Source organism: Sarcophilus harrisii, chromosome 1, assembly GCF_902635505.1.
Source record: "Sarcophilus harrisii chromosome 1, mSarHar1.11, whole genome shotgun sequence".
Lineage (NCBI taxonomy): Eukaryota > Metazoa > Chordata > Mammalia > Dasyuromorphia > Dasyuridae > Sarcophilus > Sarcophilus harrisii.
The window spans coordinates 350900207-350919510 of NC_045426.1; the positions used below are offsets into that span (position 1 = coordinate 350900207).

The following is a 19304-nucleotide window of genomic DNA, read 5'->3' on the forward strand; positions in this document are numbered from 1 at the left end:
CTGGAGCAACAAGAAAAACAACCTGAAAAGTAGATATAATCTCATAACCAGAAAGGAAATATCTATAATGATAATCCTGAGCCATCAAGAATTTATTTATTTAGAAAGGGAGCATGAGGACCTTTGAGTTAGGGAGGCCTGAAATTAGGACTGTCAGTCATACAAGTCATACAGGCTAACTGTTTGAATGTGGGAAAGTCATTTGACCCATACAACTCCCTAAGACTATAAGCTGTAGAACTGGTGCCAATCTGCATTGGTAGAGAGAGTTATTTCATCTGATGTTCTGACATCAGTGAAATTACAAATCTAAACCAAAAAGTAAAACAAAGCAAAACTCAAGAATGAATTTAATCCAAACAATGGAAGTGAAAAGCTCAGTGTATTGTTTCAATTGTTGAGAAAACAAACTTAGAAATACATAAATTCGAGTGTCAATGGATAAATGAGAAGCTATTATAAAATTACTTGGGGATTATCTACTTTTTTCTGGTTACAAAAATACAGAAGAATGTAATATGGAATTTCAGTTTCACTTCTATTTTAACAAACTGCTACATTAAAAAAAATTAGATAAACATTTTGGGTCTGCTTATCAAGTGGGTTAAAAGGAGCAAAATCTTCGCCTGTCTTCATGAAAATTGGTTTCTGCTTCCATAATTCTCATGAAGCCAATCTCCCAAAGAAATACATGAGTGGATTTTCCATCAACAAATGGGTGAATGGCATTTTTAAAAGCATTAAGTTGTTGGCAGACTGCATTTCTTTTAAATGAACAATATTACAAATGGCAAACTAACTATGGCAGTGATTTTATCAACATATTGAGAGACAAGAAGTCAATTTCTATTGGATATTCTTTTGTCAACTTCTTATTCCCTCTGAAGTAGCCTTTCTTTGCCTTTATATTTTATCTACAAAGATCAAAGCAAAGGAATTAAGAGAACAAAGGGAATCAAAGATTCCCTAGTCATCAGGGAATGACCTGATTTTCTTTTTTTTTTGCACAGTTCTAATAGTTTGGAATTTTTTCCTTTCATCAAACCAAAAGATGCCTCTTTGCAATTTCTGCTAGTTATGTATCTTAGAACTAATCAAAAAAAAATTTTTTTTCATAATACAGATCAGTACCAGGTTGAATCAAAGATATTACTGATCAAACTGCATCCCTCAAATGCCCCAAATACCTACAGCAAAAGCCAAATGTAGATAATTAGCCTATATGGCATTAGTCTTATACTTAGCACTTGTGTGATAAAGGAATTTCATTCTATTTCCTCCAGATAAGCTCAGGATATATGATTTATGAAGTATTTTGATTGATATCAAAGGTTCTTAACATGTTTTGTGTCATGCAACCCATTAGCAGTCTGGTGATATCTATGGATCTCTTCTCAGGACAGTATTTTTAAATGCTTAAAATTAAATACCTAGAATTACTAAAGAAAATCAATTATACTGAAATGCAATTATTAATTTTTTTTTTTTATAAAACCAAGTTTACAAACCCTAGGCAAAAAAATCTCCTACTATATAATTAAAGGAACAAATCTATCATAACACACTTGCAGAAAATAGTTTCCACAATTCTTTTGTATATGAAAATTTAAATTTGGATTCAGGTTTTATCCATGTAATAAAATATACAATTGGGACATTTGAATAGGTAGGAAAAGATATTATCAAATTTATGAAATCAATTTAGTAAATAACATTCCCCACCATCTTTCACTCTCATTAAAGAACAATGAAAAAATTAGAAATTCATCGTACTAAAGCATAAAAGGTATAATTAAAATATTCCCTTTCCTACAAATGTTATTTATTGAAATACACTTTTTAAAAGGCAGAGGAGGAAATAGGAATGATTAAAACAAAACTCTGCTTACTTGTTTTACATTTATGAAAAGAGTACAAATAACATCACATCATTTATGCTCATTATTCACATTAACTTTCAACTAGCATGTAAAATCACAATGTGTTAGGCTTCATGCTTCATCAACATATCCTGAAATATCTTTAAACACACTTAGCAGTCATAAATTTTTTCTATAATTAAAAAATTGTGAGGAAGAATCACAAACTAACATAACTTACTTTGGTTCTCCTATCTTAATGCCAGGATGTTGTGTGTAGGCGTGTGAATGGGTACTGGGAGCAGATTTAAATGCCATTGGACAAATAGGACACTTGTAGAAAACTTCACAATGAGAACCTTGAATATGAGACTTCAGGGCTGCCACATCAGAGTATACAACATTGCAATGTACACATCTGTTTGAAAAAGAAAAAGAAACATTAATAGAGGACAGTTAAATTAATTTCAAATAAAAGATTAAATTATTGTCATTATTTAAAAATTCATGACATATTTTATTTATCTTTTTAGATTGTTAAAAATTCTCCATGAGTTCATTTTGTTTTTCCTTTTCAGTAAAAATCTTTTTGAGGATTGAGGAATACCAAGGAAACTAGTAATACTATTCAAATGATTCCTTTCTCACAACTCTAAACTTTGTAGAGAGTCAAAGAACTAGTTGACAGTGATACAATTCGTTTGAGACACAGAAGCAATTTGTGTACTAAACAGAACCTCTAATAGGAGCTGGAACTGAATCCTGGTTTTGTGAATTCCTAGATGTGCAACTAGAGTGAGTCACCTATTCATTTTAGGCCTCAGTCTCCTAACCTGTAAAATGAGTGGGTTGGAGTATATGGTCTCTAAAGAACCTTCTTCAAACTCTAAATCTTATGATTTGTTAAGAGCAACTCTGTACTCAAAAATAAATATTGTACTGGAAAGTTACTCTACAGTGTGGGTTGGTTCCATGATCTTGGGTTTCCTTTCTTTCCCTACAGCCCAAATCACATCTTCAAAAGGGGAGGAGGTAAACCACATTCTGCTACAAGGGACCTAACAGACCACAACACCAGGCAAAATTAACTGATATTCAAAACATGACTGGTGAGGACTTCTATTTGCTTTTTTGGATATAAGTTGACAGTTAATCTGTCAAATTATTTGTTCCACAGGTACAGAAAGATGTTAAGCAAAGTTAAAGCACTGAATTGTCACCTGGCTTTCATCTACAGAGAAATATTTTTCATTGTATTGGTCTAATTTAATAGCAAGCGTTTTAAATGACAACATTAACTATATCCCTGGGGATAAAAATCAGTACTCATGGTAAAAAAAAAAAAAAAAAAAAAAAAATTGCTTCTCCACCTCCATGATGTTATTTTTTGCACATTATCTCTTTTATATTTGACCATCTGTCTTTTTTTCCTTCAGGATCATTTCTGTAACTGCTAAAATTTATTCAAATTGCAATTACATCCTGAAATTTTCATTTTAAACCTCCACTCCCTCTTGCTTTTATCTTCAAAGTAACTCCATTCCTATTATGTTCACTATGGCCTTTATCTAATTTGAAGTCTTTCTTTTCTAAGCCTTCAAGGTAGCCCCACATCAGGCATTTTATGAAGTTCTTTTCATACTGATAAAGCTTCTCCTACTCATTTTATTATTCTTATACTATAGGAGTTGTATTGCACAAAGACATTATTGGTTAAGCAAAAATCTTGTTAATATCATTACATTCATTATTAATATTATGAACTAGTCTTTAGGGTGGAAAAGCAATGTGAGCAAACTAAAATCTTTCTGGATTATAAATGACTAGTATTAAAGAGAAAATCATTATGGTATAATGGAAAGAGCACTAAGTGGAGTGATATGGTAAGGAACCCTGGGATGCTCCAAATCTCAATTCTGACATCAATTCATCATAATGATCTGAGCAATTCACTATCCCATCTTATGTCAAAGTTCCCTCAATTTTTAAGCTGGACTGGAGAATCTCTTCCAATTCTTAAGATTTTATAATGTTATAAATTCTAAGGTAATTAATTCTAAGATTAAGCCAATCCCACTATTAATCATGAGTTTTAAGTAATACAATGATTTGCATCATAGTATAATGAAATACTTTGTTGGGGGGCCAAGTTCTTTTCCTGAAGGCATGCTTACTATATGCAAATTCTCAAGAGAAAAATGTCAGGAATCACTAGAAAGGGGATCTTGGTCAAAGCCACATTCACTATGTGGGCTCACTCAATGCATAAAACAAAGACTTTTCCCCCCACATTTCTCTCTTCAAGAAGAAACATAAAAGTGTAAGAAAGAATAAATTTTTCACATTTTTGCTTCGAGTCTTCCTGAATCTTGACATGTGTATTTAAATAACCACTCTTGTGGAAAATCTCTATTATCATCCAATTAATACATTGAACTGTGGGAAAGGTAGTGATTTAAAACAAGGAAGTAGATGACTAGGGGGAAACTTGCAAAGTTGAGAGGTAATGTAACCTAGTGGTTACTGGACCTGGAATCATGGGACCTAGGTTCAAATCTCTTTGCAGATCTCTATTAAACTACATGAAACATTTACTCAGAACATTAGTTTCTTCACTTGTAAAATGGAGGTAATAATGCTTCTACATTCTATTATGTGCAATTGTAATAAGTAAAGCACTTTCAAAATCTTACATAGAGATGTATATGTGACTATTTTTTAGACATGCTTGGTAGCCATACCAGGAGACAACATACAAATAATACATTTGCAGAATGATGACCAATGAAGAGGTAAATGGAAGTAGTGTGAAGTCAGGTAAAATACAAAAATAAAGGGAGCTCTAATGAGACAGAATAATTTTCTACTCAAATGTAAAGAAAAGACACTCCCAAAAAGTGATCTTTAGAAAACAAAGGGAAGTCCAATGTTGGACAAACAGGAATCTATAGGGGGAGAACAATTCTCTGACATGAGCTTGGGGGAAAGGTTAGTCCTTACCTTAAGAAAATCTGGAAATAAAAAAAAAATCTTTAATACCAAAATCCTTATTTCTTTGGAACATTCTAAGGGCCTTAGAATCTAAATTATATAAAGCACATGGGTAAGCGAACCGTAACAGTAGTGACACAAGAAAGCAAAGTCATAAATAAGGATTTAGGGAAAGGTACTGTGGTATTGTTAGTGAGATGACCATGTTAAAATTTGTAAATATATATGAAAGAAAAGGAAACTTTGGGTTTCTGAGGCTACAAAAGCAAGGGGCTAATCTGAATTAAGAGAGGAAAACAGGACACAGATCTCAGCCAGAGGAAGATCGTTACTCACCAAATTTTCTTCTATCTATGAATCACTTCATGAATCTCAATGTGCATTGTGTTAGGTACCATCAGGGTAAAAAGAGGGTATATGTTTAAAGAGTACAAAGGAACAGTCTTCTATTGAATAAAATTTCTGTGTAAAGAAAAAGCCACCAGAAGCAGATCCAGTGTAACAAGTAAATGGGAACTGCAGGCTGACCTAGCTGATCAAAGCAAGTGATGCAGGGGTCCCTTAACATTAGCAGATATACTATGGAATGAAAAAAGTGGAGGAAACAGTCTCTGTCATGGTCAAAGAACTAGTTACCATTAACTACCATTATGCAAGCAACATTGAAAATGTTTAATTGCATTGCTTGGATTGGGGGTTGAAAATATGATCATAGGGAAAATATTTATGCCTTAGTAATAGAAAGGTATTTCAAGACATATTTAGGCAAGAAATTTAGGTATGTTAGAATAGAACTTGAAAATCCTGTGATTAAAGAGGAGTATTTTTTTTCTTTTATAAAAATCCACAATGAAGTGCTACAGCTGGTTCAGATGGGCTCCAACAGTCAATTATTAAGTTTTCAATGTGAGCATTTACAACTTGCAAATCAAAAAACACTACAAATAAGGGTTTTATTTCTTTTTATGTTTGATTGTTTAGGCTTAAGAGAGTGATGAAGAAAATGTTAATAATGCAGATTAAATCTCAAAATATATCAAGCATACTCAATCTACAAACTATATTGTAGAAAAGACATGTATTTTCTTATAGGTCCATAGCCTTCAGAACATGACAAAAATTGGCAATTTAAAAAGATTTTTACTAAAAATCATAAGGCAGAGTAATGGTCTTTTTCAAGTAACTTGAAAATAGTAAATAGGATTACATTTTTGTGAAAGAGACAAGGACAGGGTTTATAAACTAATTCTTTCTGTCTACTAATAGGGAGAATTTTGAGGATTAGACAAAGAATTAGGTATAGTTAAAAACATTTCATTCTACTTTTCCTTCTGAATTCCTTTCAACATTTTCTGCTTCCAGCATACTCCAGATATAGTGATATTTGAGTTAATATTTAAAGAATATATACCAACAGCAAAATTTAGTACTTGTTAAAATCTATGGGAAAATATTTAAAACTGATTTCTATTAAGAAATATTAAATAGCATAGTAACCATTAATATACATGATAACTATCAATGGGAGTGAGTGTCCTATTTTTATATGAATCTTTTGCTAATACATTTAACATAATAAGCTACCTTATATTTAAATCTTTCTTTATAACAACCCAATGATATTCATAACAATTATTTCATTTTTATTCTAGTAATACTGTGGTGGAGTTAAGGTATCACCACCCTATTCTATGGCATCATGCATAATTTAATTAGGTGACTTATCCAAGTTGATGGCAATGCCAGAACTAAAAAACCCAGGTCTCCTGATGTCTAGTCCAGGGCTCTTTCCATAAAATAATGAAATAAAATAACACATCAGGCTTTTGTAGAAGGCAAAGTTGTAGCAAAATAAGAACTACAGTATAAACGTGGGGCAGACCTCACAGTTTCGTACATGGAAAGGCAACAAAAGGCTACAATAGAGTCAGAGTTCAACCAAAGGCAAAACTGAGATCCCACAAAATTATCTCATCATTGACACAACTTAACTTTACTGCATTTAAGTATCAAAGCTTATAATAATAAAACAATATTTGAGCATAACACTTTGAATACCAGAATACCACATATACACAATGTTATTTTATGTTTGTTATAAAATACAGTAATACCTCTATTAACAAGAAGGATGTATTCTATAATATGCTTTGTTCTCAAAAAAGTCTTTGCCAGAGGCAGATTCTAAATAGCAAAAAATAAAGGTATTCATTTGTTAATATCAAATGATAATTAAATGCATCAGAAGACAAACTGCATATCTGGGCATTGTGGAACACAGAAAGGAGTTAAGGATAGGAGTTTGGAGAGATAAGTTGCACTATATTCAAAGAAGGATAATAGGACAGGGAGAGATCCAGAGGGGATCTGTCCAGTAAGATGGGCTCTATGGCTCCAATCTTTAAGAAACTGATGGTGATAGTACAAGCACCACAATTTTTACAATGAAAGAAGATACCATATGATTTAAGTGAAGTAAAAGAGTCTATATAAATGTAGAAAATGAAGAGTAAAGGAAAGACACTTAAGAAACACTCCACCAACTTGGCAATATTGTGTAGCATCAGCCCTGTTTGCCTCTGGCAGTACTCCATACAGAAGCTGTGTACTGAAGTTTACTTTAGTTTCTTTCTGCACAGCTGTACATAATGCACCACTTAGCATGCACACTGCCACTGAGCCCTAAGGTGCACATCAGGGGTGCTCAGTATGTAGGATTTTTTCCCCTTTTATCATTATTATTTTACAGAAAGCTTAAAACAAAGAAACCTTATTCTCAGAGGATTCGTTAATTGAGGTATCACTGTATGCAAATGAAAACTGTGATAATTCAACTTAATTCAGTTCAACCAATCTTTATTAAGCACCTACTATGTGCAAGGCACTGTGTGCATAGACTACTCAAAATGAGATCTAATAACAAACAAATAAATATTACTTGCACACAAGCAAATGATATACTGACCGAAAACCAACTCTCCGAGTATAGTGCAGACAGTTCTTGGTGACATGGGTCTGGAAGTGGACCGATCTGCAGATTGCCCCACACTCAGGGCACGTATATGGAGATTTGTGCTGATGGATTCTCTGGTGTGATGCAAAACTGCACTGGTTAGGAAGCAGCATCTGGCAGATATTGCATGTCTTCTAAATAAACCAAAGCGGAAAAAAAAAGTTTGGTCCCACTATGTATTTTCTAATCTGCAAAGAACTTGTTAAACCTCAAAAAAGAAAATCCATCTCTCATTTTAAATATTATCATTACTGAGACTAAGCCCAAGGAAAAATGCAAACTAAAGAATTTAAAATTAAACATGCCACTCCCTAACTTATTAAATGTAAAAACATATAATGTATTAAAGCCAAAACAAAAGTGGAAGCTAAAGAATACTACTAGATTTACATATATTTTTTAATTTTGTTATTTTGTGGCATTTGCTTAATGCTACCTAAATGCATCAGTTTGTATTTAATTTTGTCTTGTAACAATGAGGAAAAAGCATTTTACCTACAATTAAAAATTAAAGACTAAGTTTTACTTATGCTTATACAATTATAAATCATGATTGATTTTTTAATGTAGACTTGTACCTTAGCAGTAATCACAATCCCAACCAACTTTTTTTCTTCAAAATGCTAAAAATAAATTTTAGGCTAATCCATTCTCTGATTTCTGTCATTTCACTAACATTAAATTCAAAATACAGAATGCTATTCTTTTATTCTGCACTTTAACTGGTCTTTAAATTGAAAGAGGCTCTTTTCTTTCCCTTTATTTGTGATTTAAGATTGCTCATATCAAGGTCAGATTAAATAATAAAATAAGCTAAAATTCTATGGAAAAGTTTTAAATTATAAAGCTGTTCATATATAAAGAAAATGAGTCCGTACGATTCTCTCTTTGATTTTAAAACCTATTTAAAGCTAAAGCATATGAATCCAGAACTTAGTCATTCTCCCTCACGGAAAGGTAAGAAATATTTTGTATATAGGATGATAGATTTAGAGCTGGAAAGAACCTCAGAGGTCATGTGGTCTCTCCTCATCTAACAGATGAGGAAAGAAAGACTCAGAGAGGTTAATGATTTGCTTTAAGTGACTTGGCTGTAGTTAGCAAACATAAGAAAAGAAGTGAATACAGGTTTTCCTGACACTAAGTCCAGCATTCATTCTAACCACTATGACATAATGCCTTCTACATAAGAAGCTGAAGCTTTGCGACTTGGCAAATGTGTTCCCTTTAGTCTAAGGCCTCATGGATTTTTCTAGTCATTTTATTCTAAGATTGTGGAAGTGAAAAATAACAATATTTTCCATCATTAGTCAACTTTTGGCTTTTAATCAAGTCCACAATTTAAAATACTCACAAAATTTTAAAGACTAAAAATAACATGCAAATGAATTTTATATTGATTTCTGTAGGAAAAAGGCAGCACAATTTGGTAGATAGAGAGCCAGTCTCAAAGCTAAGAAAACTTAAGTTCAAGTTCTAACTGTATGACTCTGGGCGAGTCAATTTAATCTCTAAACATTCTAAACTACAATTTATGTTGGAGATCTGCATTGCAAGAGGCAGCATCCTATATAATAAAATTATAGATCCAGTCCCTTTCCTTTTAGCCTTAATATTTTTTTTTCTTTCTTGGCCTTAAAATGTTTAAAACCATACTTGAAATTCATTAAATATTAATTATCATCAAAAAAAGACAGAGCTTATGAAGATCTGAGAAATCAATTTAATTCAGTCCTTTCCTTTTAAAGATGAACAATTTGCTCAGCCACACGGTGACAAAAAACTGACTATAATTCAGCATTCCCAAGTCTCATTACAGTATACTTCCTATCACAAAGCAAGAATGTTGTAGATAGTTTTCATGAGATACAAACCCATTAAAAAGATGGCAGTCTTCTATCTATGTAAAAACTAATAAATATACAAACAAATTAATTCATTAGAACCCTGTCTATAATTTCACAATTAAAATGACCTTGTATTTCTTTGAAATAAAATCTTCTGCCTTCACTGTAGAGTATCCAATGACTGGTATTGAAGGACAATTTTAGCAATATAGTAAGAGTTTCTTGAATTGTCATGGGTTGAGACTTTCAACATTTTCACATGCCAATCTCTAGAATCAAAGCACAGATTTTATTTAAGCTAATAAAGGAGTTATGTTAATGGTTTCCCCTCTTGCAAACCTGAGTAACATATGTAAAATATGGGCATGTTGATCAATAGAAGGATTTTGTTGTTTTTAATGATGAATGTTATTAGCTAGTACCAAAATGATTCTTTTGATGTCAATTTTTTAAAATGCAATTTTCTTTCTGAAATCCTAAGAATCTTTACACAGAGTACTCTAAAAATGCAGAAAATGTTTTTACCTTCTGCATGTTCATTTTGTATTTTTCAAGGTCATTCAGATGCCAACAAGAACACATGGCAGAAACATGTAGGAAAAACATTCCTAACCACAATCACAGTGTACTTATCATGTACTGAATAAGAGAGCAAAAGTAACTAGTTAAAAGCTGGCTTAAGGAAGAAAGATTGGCTCATATGTCCTTTACCCCCAGCTGCATTGAACTCTATTTTCTCCTTTTTTTTTTTCTAACAGGAATTCCTCAACAGGAATATGACATTAATATCCAAACTCAAAATAAATTAACTTGATCATCCTTACATCTAGGATATCTTGTGACATATTTTAAATATTTATTTCTACATCTTATATATAGACCTATTTACATATTTCTTCTCTACAAATACTTTCCTTTTTTCCCTCACCACCATTGCGAGGAAAATGATTTAGATTTTCTCCTTTACACCCTACACCTCAAAGCTGCCTTTACCACAACAGTTGTCCTAAATCCATAATGGCCTGAGTAAGACTAAGGATTACAGAGTTCATTTCTAGATCAGGAGTTAATCATAGGACCTATGAACTTAAAAACATAAATATTTTGATCATTATATTTCAATGCATTTCACTTCCTTTGTAACACTCTATTTCATGAATTTGAAAAAAACAAAACAAAACATTATCTTGAGAAGGGGTCTATAAGTTTCATGTCAAAGGCAGCCATGACATAAAAAAAGTTAAAAACTGCCGATCTCAAGAGTTAAGGTAAACTGTCACTCTTAAAATCTCTTACTGACATAACATTCACAAAAAAAATGATGGTATGTTTTTCTAATAACATTGAGGGAACCTACGTGCCTGATAAAATTCTGAATTCATGGCACATGCGTTTTGGTAGGGATTTCCAAAGTTTACAAGTTTTTTCTAAAACTTATAAAATTTTGATTAGCTCTACCATGATTCTTCATGAGTAACTCTAGAATAATCATATTTATTTTTATTATTTTGATTATCTGTGTAAATGACTCATTATCTTTTGGACAAATTGAGTCCTGCAAATCTTAAAACAGTATATAAATGCTAGTTATTGTTGTCCTTGGGAGCGGCAGCAACAGCATTCTCACTGCATTTATCCAACCTTCAAAGTCTTGGCTGCACAAGGAACTTGTGGTATCTACATCTACACAGTTAATCAAGGGGACATGATATACTATGCTGCTAGGCTTCATCATCTGAGGGACAGGACAACAATTCTATACCTCTGACCTCCTCTCCACTCCCCACTCCCAATCATGCTTTAGCAACAAAATGTTTTCCTGTTATGGTGGAAGGAATATGCAAGTAAATGTGGCACATATTTCTCTCTGTTGAGAATTCCAAAATTGATCTTCCCACAGCATATGCTCAAAGTAGACTATGTTAGCTTCAAACAGTATTTTAATTAGTGATCTAAAGGTCACATAACTTCTGATAGTTTAATATGATGGCTCATATTTTTAGTAAATTGGTTCTGTTTCCTGACTAGCCAGGTAATCTAATATGTTATACCTGCTTTTTAACAAATTTATATTCTATTTTTGTTTTCTTTCTTTCTAATTTCAAAATGAAAACACAAAGCATTTCATTGCATTCTCCTTATGTGTATTAAATGTTTAAATTTAAAATATACATAATTTCAAAGGCAATCATAATTTTTAAAAGAAAATTCTACGTCTAAAAGAAATGCTTTTAGATTTTGACATTTTGTCACAGGCTCAATTAAGAGCAAAAGCCTAAGCAGAACTCTGTTTAAAATTATCTTACCACATTTATTGAACTTCAGAACCAATGCCATAATTTATCTTTTGCCATCTCTGCATTAATATGTAACAATATAAAAGTGGAGAATCTGGAGATTCTTTGATAACATAAGAAAATGGCAAAAATAAAACTTCTTATTCCAATAATAGAAACATATGGATTTTTTTCATATTCCTTCCAAAGCATCTTTCTTTGCAGTACTACAAAAGAAAATCTAAATGTTATGCCATAGAAACAGCCATAGAGCAACCATATGAATTATCTCTGAAATGATTAAGTAAAATAATTTACAGCACTAACAACCCTACACTTACAAATTCCCACTTCCATTGTTAGTGTGGGTCATAATTTGGCTAGCCATAAAAGAGTGAAACTTTAAAGAAGTGAAACTCTACTAGCTTTGGGGGGGAAGGAGAGAGAATAGAAAAAAATTGTTATTGAAAATTCAATGGCTAGTTTGTGATGATTTTTCACAAAGATTAAGGATAGACAGTGCCTTTTTTATCCCCAAACCACCCTAACTTCACCCTTTCAGTTTGGCGACAACTATGTGCTGTCATTATGGGACTACAAAGGACTAAAAGTTAGGGAGCAGAAAAGATGGAGACAGAAAAGGAAATGACATTTCTTTGGTCTATTGTGTTTCTAATTCACAAGACACAAAGCCCAAGTGATAATTGCATATTAAGTCCACCATATACAACTCTAAGGGAACTATATTTTTAAATTCTTCCATACTTTGGAAAGCATACAATATTTCTTGGAAATGTTCATCATCTCCAGAATTCCTTGCCTAGTCAAGAGATTGCTTGTGTTTTAAGTAGCAAAGCAAAAATTAAGACTTACCATTTGTAGTTAGCCTCCTGATAAAATAGAAATAGGAAGCTTCTGTCATTAGCTTTCCTATTCTACATATTATCCATTTCAGTCATGCTACAAATGTTCTCATAAACATTTTTAATAAAAATATCTCATAATAAAGCCCCTCACTCTGGGGCTTTAAGAAGAAAAGATAAAATTTATTTATTTGATGAAAGAAACATAAAATAAAGGAAAGATATGAAAAACTGCTTTAGGATAAAAGGTTCAAGACATCTACTTTGATAAAAAGTATGTATATTTTCACATCAATTCTCAAGAAAGCAGCCATCATGAGAAAGTGATGAAAACAAATCTGAAGTTTCCCTCAGTTCCAAGTGCTAGAACTTTCCCAGATTTACCATTTTTTAAAATAACAGTTAAGAGTAAAAACTTGGAGCTTTCCAGAAAGGTTGGTTACTGTTGTGAATTAAGTCTCCCTCACTAAATGTTTTGACCTGTGTGTCTGCTTAGCTCTGCTCCTCCTATTTTCTCTAAGAATTCATCTTACTAAGGGTCTGATAAAAAACAAAACAACAACAACAAAAAAAAAACTGAACAAGATAACCCATGGCTATTTTATGAATCTGGTTAGTAGTAACACTCTCTTAGAGTTCCAGAGCACAAAAAATGCAAGACCTATTTTTTTCTTGTCCACACACATCAGCCTGCACTTTGGTCAGCAAAGTCCCTCTAAATGTTCAACTCAGAAGCCACTGAATATCAAACCTAAAAAAGACTCAAAGACCTCATAATCTAGTACAGCCTTCTCATTTACAGATGAAGAAAACTAAACTCCAAAATGAGGGATTTGTCTTGCCAAAGGTCACAGTCCTGGTAGTAGAACTCAGCTTCCCTCCTACACTCTTCCTATCTACACTGTCTGCTTCCTTAAACGTAAGAATCACAGAATTTTAGACTTAGAAGAGACTAGGAATTCACTGTACAAATATACCTTAATCAATGGATTGAATGGGAATCTTTTAGTTAAGCTCAATTTAGTCACAAGTCTAAAGACACACTCTTAAATATCAGCTAATTTTCATTGATTATCAGCAACTTTGTAAGCTTTGTAAGACAACTTTGTTGGCCTTTTTTACTCTAAAATTTATTTTTCTATTTTATTTAAGTGTAAGCTGCTGTTCTCATTATGAGCTTTTAATCAAAAGAATTTGTAAAACAAAAAGCAATCAGCCTGGAATTATCATTCACAATTATAATGTATCACATTGTATTGGACTAAATATTTTAATATGTCAAATAACGTTAGTAAGTACAGTAGCCATCAATGTAGTAAATTGGAGATTTAGGACAGAAATCACATATATGAACAATCTATTAATTCTCAGGTTGGTGAAGTGCCATGGGGTCTAATAAAAAGAGTACTAAATTATAAATGAAGAACAATATATTCTAATCCCAGGTCTTAAACTAATTGATTTTGTGAGTTTAAAGAAGTCAAAACCTCTTTGGATCTCCTTTAAACTTTTTAAATTCTTTAATTTCTGTACTGTAATAAAGAATTCATCCTCTGCTGTGACTAAATAGACTGATCTTGCTGTGGGACAGGAAAACCTGTGAGCCTACAAACCTTAAACACAACATTTTGAAGATTCAAACACATAATTAGAAAATGGAATAACAACAGGTCTTAATAGAATGAATCTGTTTGCATTGATCTATATCTAACTACAGTTTTATTAAAGAGATTAAGTAATGACATGCCAATGCATGTGAACATTAATTATTAAAGCTGACCTCAACACCCTAGAATTGTTTTGCAATTAATAAACCCAACAAAATATATTTATAAAAATACTTCTTTTCTATAAAAAGACAGATGCAAATCTGAAAACTCATTCTACTCATTTGTTCTTTAAAAAACACCTCACAATTTAAAAGCATAACAAAAATTAGGAAGAAAGCAAGTTTTAGGAAGCTGAGCTCTCCCATAAGAAATTGAAGAATTTTCCAATGAAGTCATAGCAACTTAAGTACACCTTTCTCTGTAGTAAGAGAACAACTGGATTTCAGCCCAGGTAAAGAGAACATTATTCATAATTAATGTGCACAATTTAGTTGAGTACCTGTTGGCTGATTCTATATGAGAAAAGTGTTTCCAAATCACCCATGCTGTCTGGCTCAAAAACATTTGGGTTTGTTTTATTTTGTTTTGCCATCTGTGTCAAAGATGAAGGAGCTTGAGAACCAACTCACAGAAAGCCAATCATGAATCTTCTAACTAAGACTTCTCCTCCTCCACTCTGGCAAAACTGCTTTGAGAAAACATGAACAAAAGGTTGCATCCACATGCCTTAGTTTATCTGCTGCCACGATGCTAGAGTTATTACTGGATAGGCCAGTCTATTGAGTGTTTAACATTGGCTTCAATGCCAACATTTCAGCCTTAAGTCCAAATTTTATTATCCATAAAGTCATGATAATTTGAAATGTTCTGTTTCATTTTTTTTAGTCCTTTTTCAAAACCAATCCAATCTTTTCATCTTTCCCTCTGAGTTCCTATAGCATCCCATGGCTCTCTAATTATTGCACATAATGCCTTATTTCTCCAAGCTGAGTGCAAGTTCAATGAGGGCTAGAAATATCTCTTATTGTTAATGCTAAAGTCTATGGTATCTAGGACTGCAACTCTTACCCAATAAATTCTCGAAAAAATATTTGTTATCTGACAATGAATATTATATGTGTCTAAATGAGAATCTATACATAAAACACAGAAATATACATAAAATCTTATTCCAATGGCTTATATTTATCTTGGGTTCTCAAATTCTATGATAGTGAAGAACAGTTTCCTATAACATTGGCTTTGAATATGAGCTCAGCAACAATAGACTGTGTTTTGTTCTCTGAGCACTAGTCTAGCTATCCCACAATTATTATTACTTTTTTTTGGCCACAGCAACTTGTGAAGATGATTTACTAAATAAAGGGTGAAGAACTGGGGCAATCTGTGGTAACAAAATTCACCAATGAATATATTCAACTTTCAAAGTATCGGAGTATGTGCCTGTGTGTTATGTCTATACATATGTGTATACACACTGTGTGGGTCTATGTGCTTTGTGAAATGTGAGCCATGATAGAGACTTCTTTTTGAGAAGAAACTCTTACAGTCAAGAAAACATGCATTCAATATCAACCTCTACTGTAGACTGGCTATACAATCTTGGGCAAGTCAGCCAACTTAGTATTACAAGCAACTTTTTAAGACTATAAGCAGTGCAGAACAGTTACTCATCTGCACTGGTAGAGAGCATTTTCTCGCTAGGAACTCACTGAAGCAATGAAATCACAGGGCTGGACATTCTCTCCAAAAACAATAACAAAAATATTTTCATACCAGAAAATCAAGCTTATCAAATATTTTCAGGTGATAATCCTCTGATTAAGTCAGAAACCTCACACAAAAGATTAACCTCAGCACAGTCAGTACATAAAACACATTTGTTAACTGTTCCATAATGTGTATATCAACATTTTCAATTACCTAAAAATATTAATAATGCAGCAGTAACAACAAACCTTAAGACCTGGAAACTACTTTAGTAACAATAATATTTTTTTAAATTTCTAGAAATGATTCCATATTTTGGGTCACATTTCTATTACTATAAAAATAAAACAATGGAAAATTTTTATACAACTAGAAAGTTGTCTGATCAGACAGTCTGAAGTTTAAATATGCCTAATATTAAAGCAGTTCTAGTGATTTATATATTACTCACAAATATCATAGTCATTTAACAACACTAACCTGACAATTAACATCTGAAAATGGAAGGGAGAATTAGAAACTAATCAAATCTCATCAATTTTCTGAAAAGCAGACCTAGAAAATAAAATATTTCACTTTGTCTAGCCTAACTCTTCTACATATGTCCTCAATCCCTTTTCTTCTTAACTACTCTTGGTAGTTGGTATTTGAGAAATGGATAATTCTCCCAACTCCACATTGTATATATCTTTCTATTCAGACATTCCTGATTTACTGCCTGAAAATATGATCCACTCCTATACCTCCAACACTCAAAGAAAAAAGAAATGTAAATGGACGTACAAAAATAAATTATAATAGTTCTTTGTATAGTATTAAAAAAAAAACCTGGAAAATTAAGGGGTGCCCATCAACTGAGGGATGACAACAAATTATGGTATATGGTATCAGAATGTAATAGAATAGTACTATATGGCAAGAGCCAATAAAAAAGACGGTTTTAAAAAAACCTGGAAAGTCTCCTATGAACTAATGAATAGTGAAATGAGCACAACCAGGAGGATAATCTATAAAATAGAAATACTGTAAAAATGACCAATTCTGAAATGGTTAAAAATTCCAATAAATGAGATAACCAATCCAAAGGAACCCCCCCCCCCAAAAAAAGGAAGCAAGTTATATATACATCACCTTATAGAGAGGTGACAGATTCAGGACAGAACTTACATTTTTGGCATAGTCACTGTGGGAATTTGTTTTGTTTGACTATGAATGTTTGTTTAAAGGAATTTGGTTTTCTCTCTCTTTTTTCATTTTGGGGAAAAAAGAAAAAAATGCTTGTTGACTGGGAAAAATAAAAGTTTAAAAAAAAAAAAAGAGAAATGTAAGGTGGGGAAAACCCACATAGTTTACTCTCCTTTATCTTTGAAAAATCTTTCCTTTATTCTGAAATTTACTATCACCTTTGATCCCTCCTCCCTTTCGTTGCCAAATTTCTAGTCACCTATACTGGATGCCTCTATTGCCTTATAAACTATGTATGTATGTTTCACAACACTCTATAATCTGGCTTTTTAACATATAACTCTTTTGAAATTAATTTTACCCATGTTATCAATGATCTCTTACTTAGTAAAACCAATGGCCTTTTCTTCTCAACTTTAACATTTCATCTAGTTCGTACAAACCTGTAACATACATTTTGCTCCTTATTACCTCTTTGAATCCTTATCTTCTTTCAACATATCACCTTCTGATGAAGCCTTCACTGATTCATTCCTATACCTTCTCTCACAACCCCTTCGAGTTCCTAATGAACTTGCCCACAAATTTACTTATATATCTTTATCTGTGTACATATTTTATTTTCCCAGTTTTGTCTTTCTGTTCCTGGTACTAAACCAAAGTAGGTGCTTAATTAATATGAATTTGATTTAATTTTTAAATGGTTTAACTGGGGAAATTTATGTTTTTCAATGTAAACGGGCTTAAAATTAAGAGAAAAGTTTTTTGTGCCTTCTCAAGTCCATTCCCCAAGAAAGCCAATTGGCGAACATGTTCACAAAGAAATGAGAAGAAACACACTAACCGAAAACCAAAGAGAATAAAATTTCAGTAAATACATTTAAGCATTCTTTTAAGATGAAAAGAAATTCTGCCCTTTTGATGAAGTGGTGACAGCACAAGAAGCTTATCTGACTGAGAGGACACCAAGCATCACTAGAATATCCTAGGATATCACTGTATTATTCTCTTCATTTTGACTCACCAAACTATCCTACTCTTCTTTAAGGGCTCATTGTTACTTACAACAGTATATAAAAAACTACAAAAATGCTGTCAAAAAGTACAGGATGAATTACCATGATACACTCAAAACATCTAAAATATTGTGGAACCCCTCCTAATTAATTTCCTTTGGGAAAGGAGGGGGAAAAAAGCTTCAATATAAGCTGACGTTCCTAAAAAAGCAGAATTTCTTTTTTTGTGGGGGGAATCTATCTTGAGCTTACTACATTTTGCAAAATAACTTTAAAAATAATAAATGAGTACTCAAATATTTTTAAAGGCTAATCTCATTGATCATGCAGACTCATGAAGAGAAGTAACATGAAATGAATAAAGGATTGCCCATTGGGAAATTTATTTGACTAAAAACCCAACTGATACTTGTTAAACTACATCTCCCCAAAAAAAGGTTTGCAATCCATCAGGCATTCCATTTAAATGGAAGAAGTGCCGCTTATTTCTAACTGAGATTCACTGAAGTGAAATATATTACTCTGAATTTATTTCCTGGCTATCATCCCAGACACACCATTAAGCAGGGCACCAATTAAATATATTTGAGGATATATAGAAACTTCAACAGATATAGCTGAATGAATACAACAAAAATATCCAAAATTTGTCACTGATGCTGAAGAATAGTTAAATTATCTAAAATCTCAGGTCAAATCCTAATTGATGTTTCTGTGAAAAGATTTCTTTCACTTACCCTAAATCCAAGGTACATCTATTGTTTGTTTCCTTATCGATATACAAAGGCATTCATTTGTTTAAAACAATGAACTTCAAATAATAGGAAAAAAAAGCTATTTGTTCAATATAGTTCATAACTACTTTTTTTTAACCCTTTTCTGTAAAAGTATACATCTTATACTCAGGCCACCAATTAAGTGTATTTGACTATAT

General features: G+C 32.3%; 1 protein-coding gene and 1 long non-coding RNA gene across 9 annotated transcripts in view; one reads left to right on the forward strand and one right to left on the reverse strand.

Annotated features, from left to right (window-relative positions):
- The window catches only part of ZNF532 (zinc finger protein 532), a 111533-nt gene that overhangs the window by 37399 nt on the left and 54830 nt on the right, over positions 1-19304 (reverse strand). For all 8 annotated transcript variants that reach the window (XM_003759967.3, XM_031945908.1, XM_023496160.2 and 5 more), the window contains 2 exons: positions 7816-7997; positions 2101-2277 (listed from right to left, as the gene is read on the reverse strand). In XM_003759967.3, the coding sequence (XP_003760015.1) occupies positions 2101-2277; positions 7816-7997 (359 nt within the window). The remainder of the gene's footprint in view (positions 1-2100; positions 2278-7815; positions 7998-19304) is intronic.
- The window catches only part of LOC116420505, a 51393-nt gene that overhangs the window by 31286 nt on the left and 803 nt on the right, over positions 1-19304 (forward strand). Inside the window, exon 2 of the long non-coding RNA XR_004230842.1 lies at positions 2863-2968. This is a non-coding gene — a long non-coding RNA (uncharacterized LOC116420505). The remainder of the gene's footprint in view (positions 1-2862; positions 2969-19304) is intronic.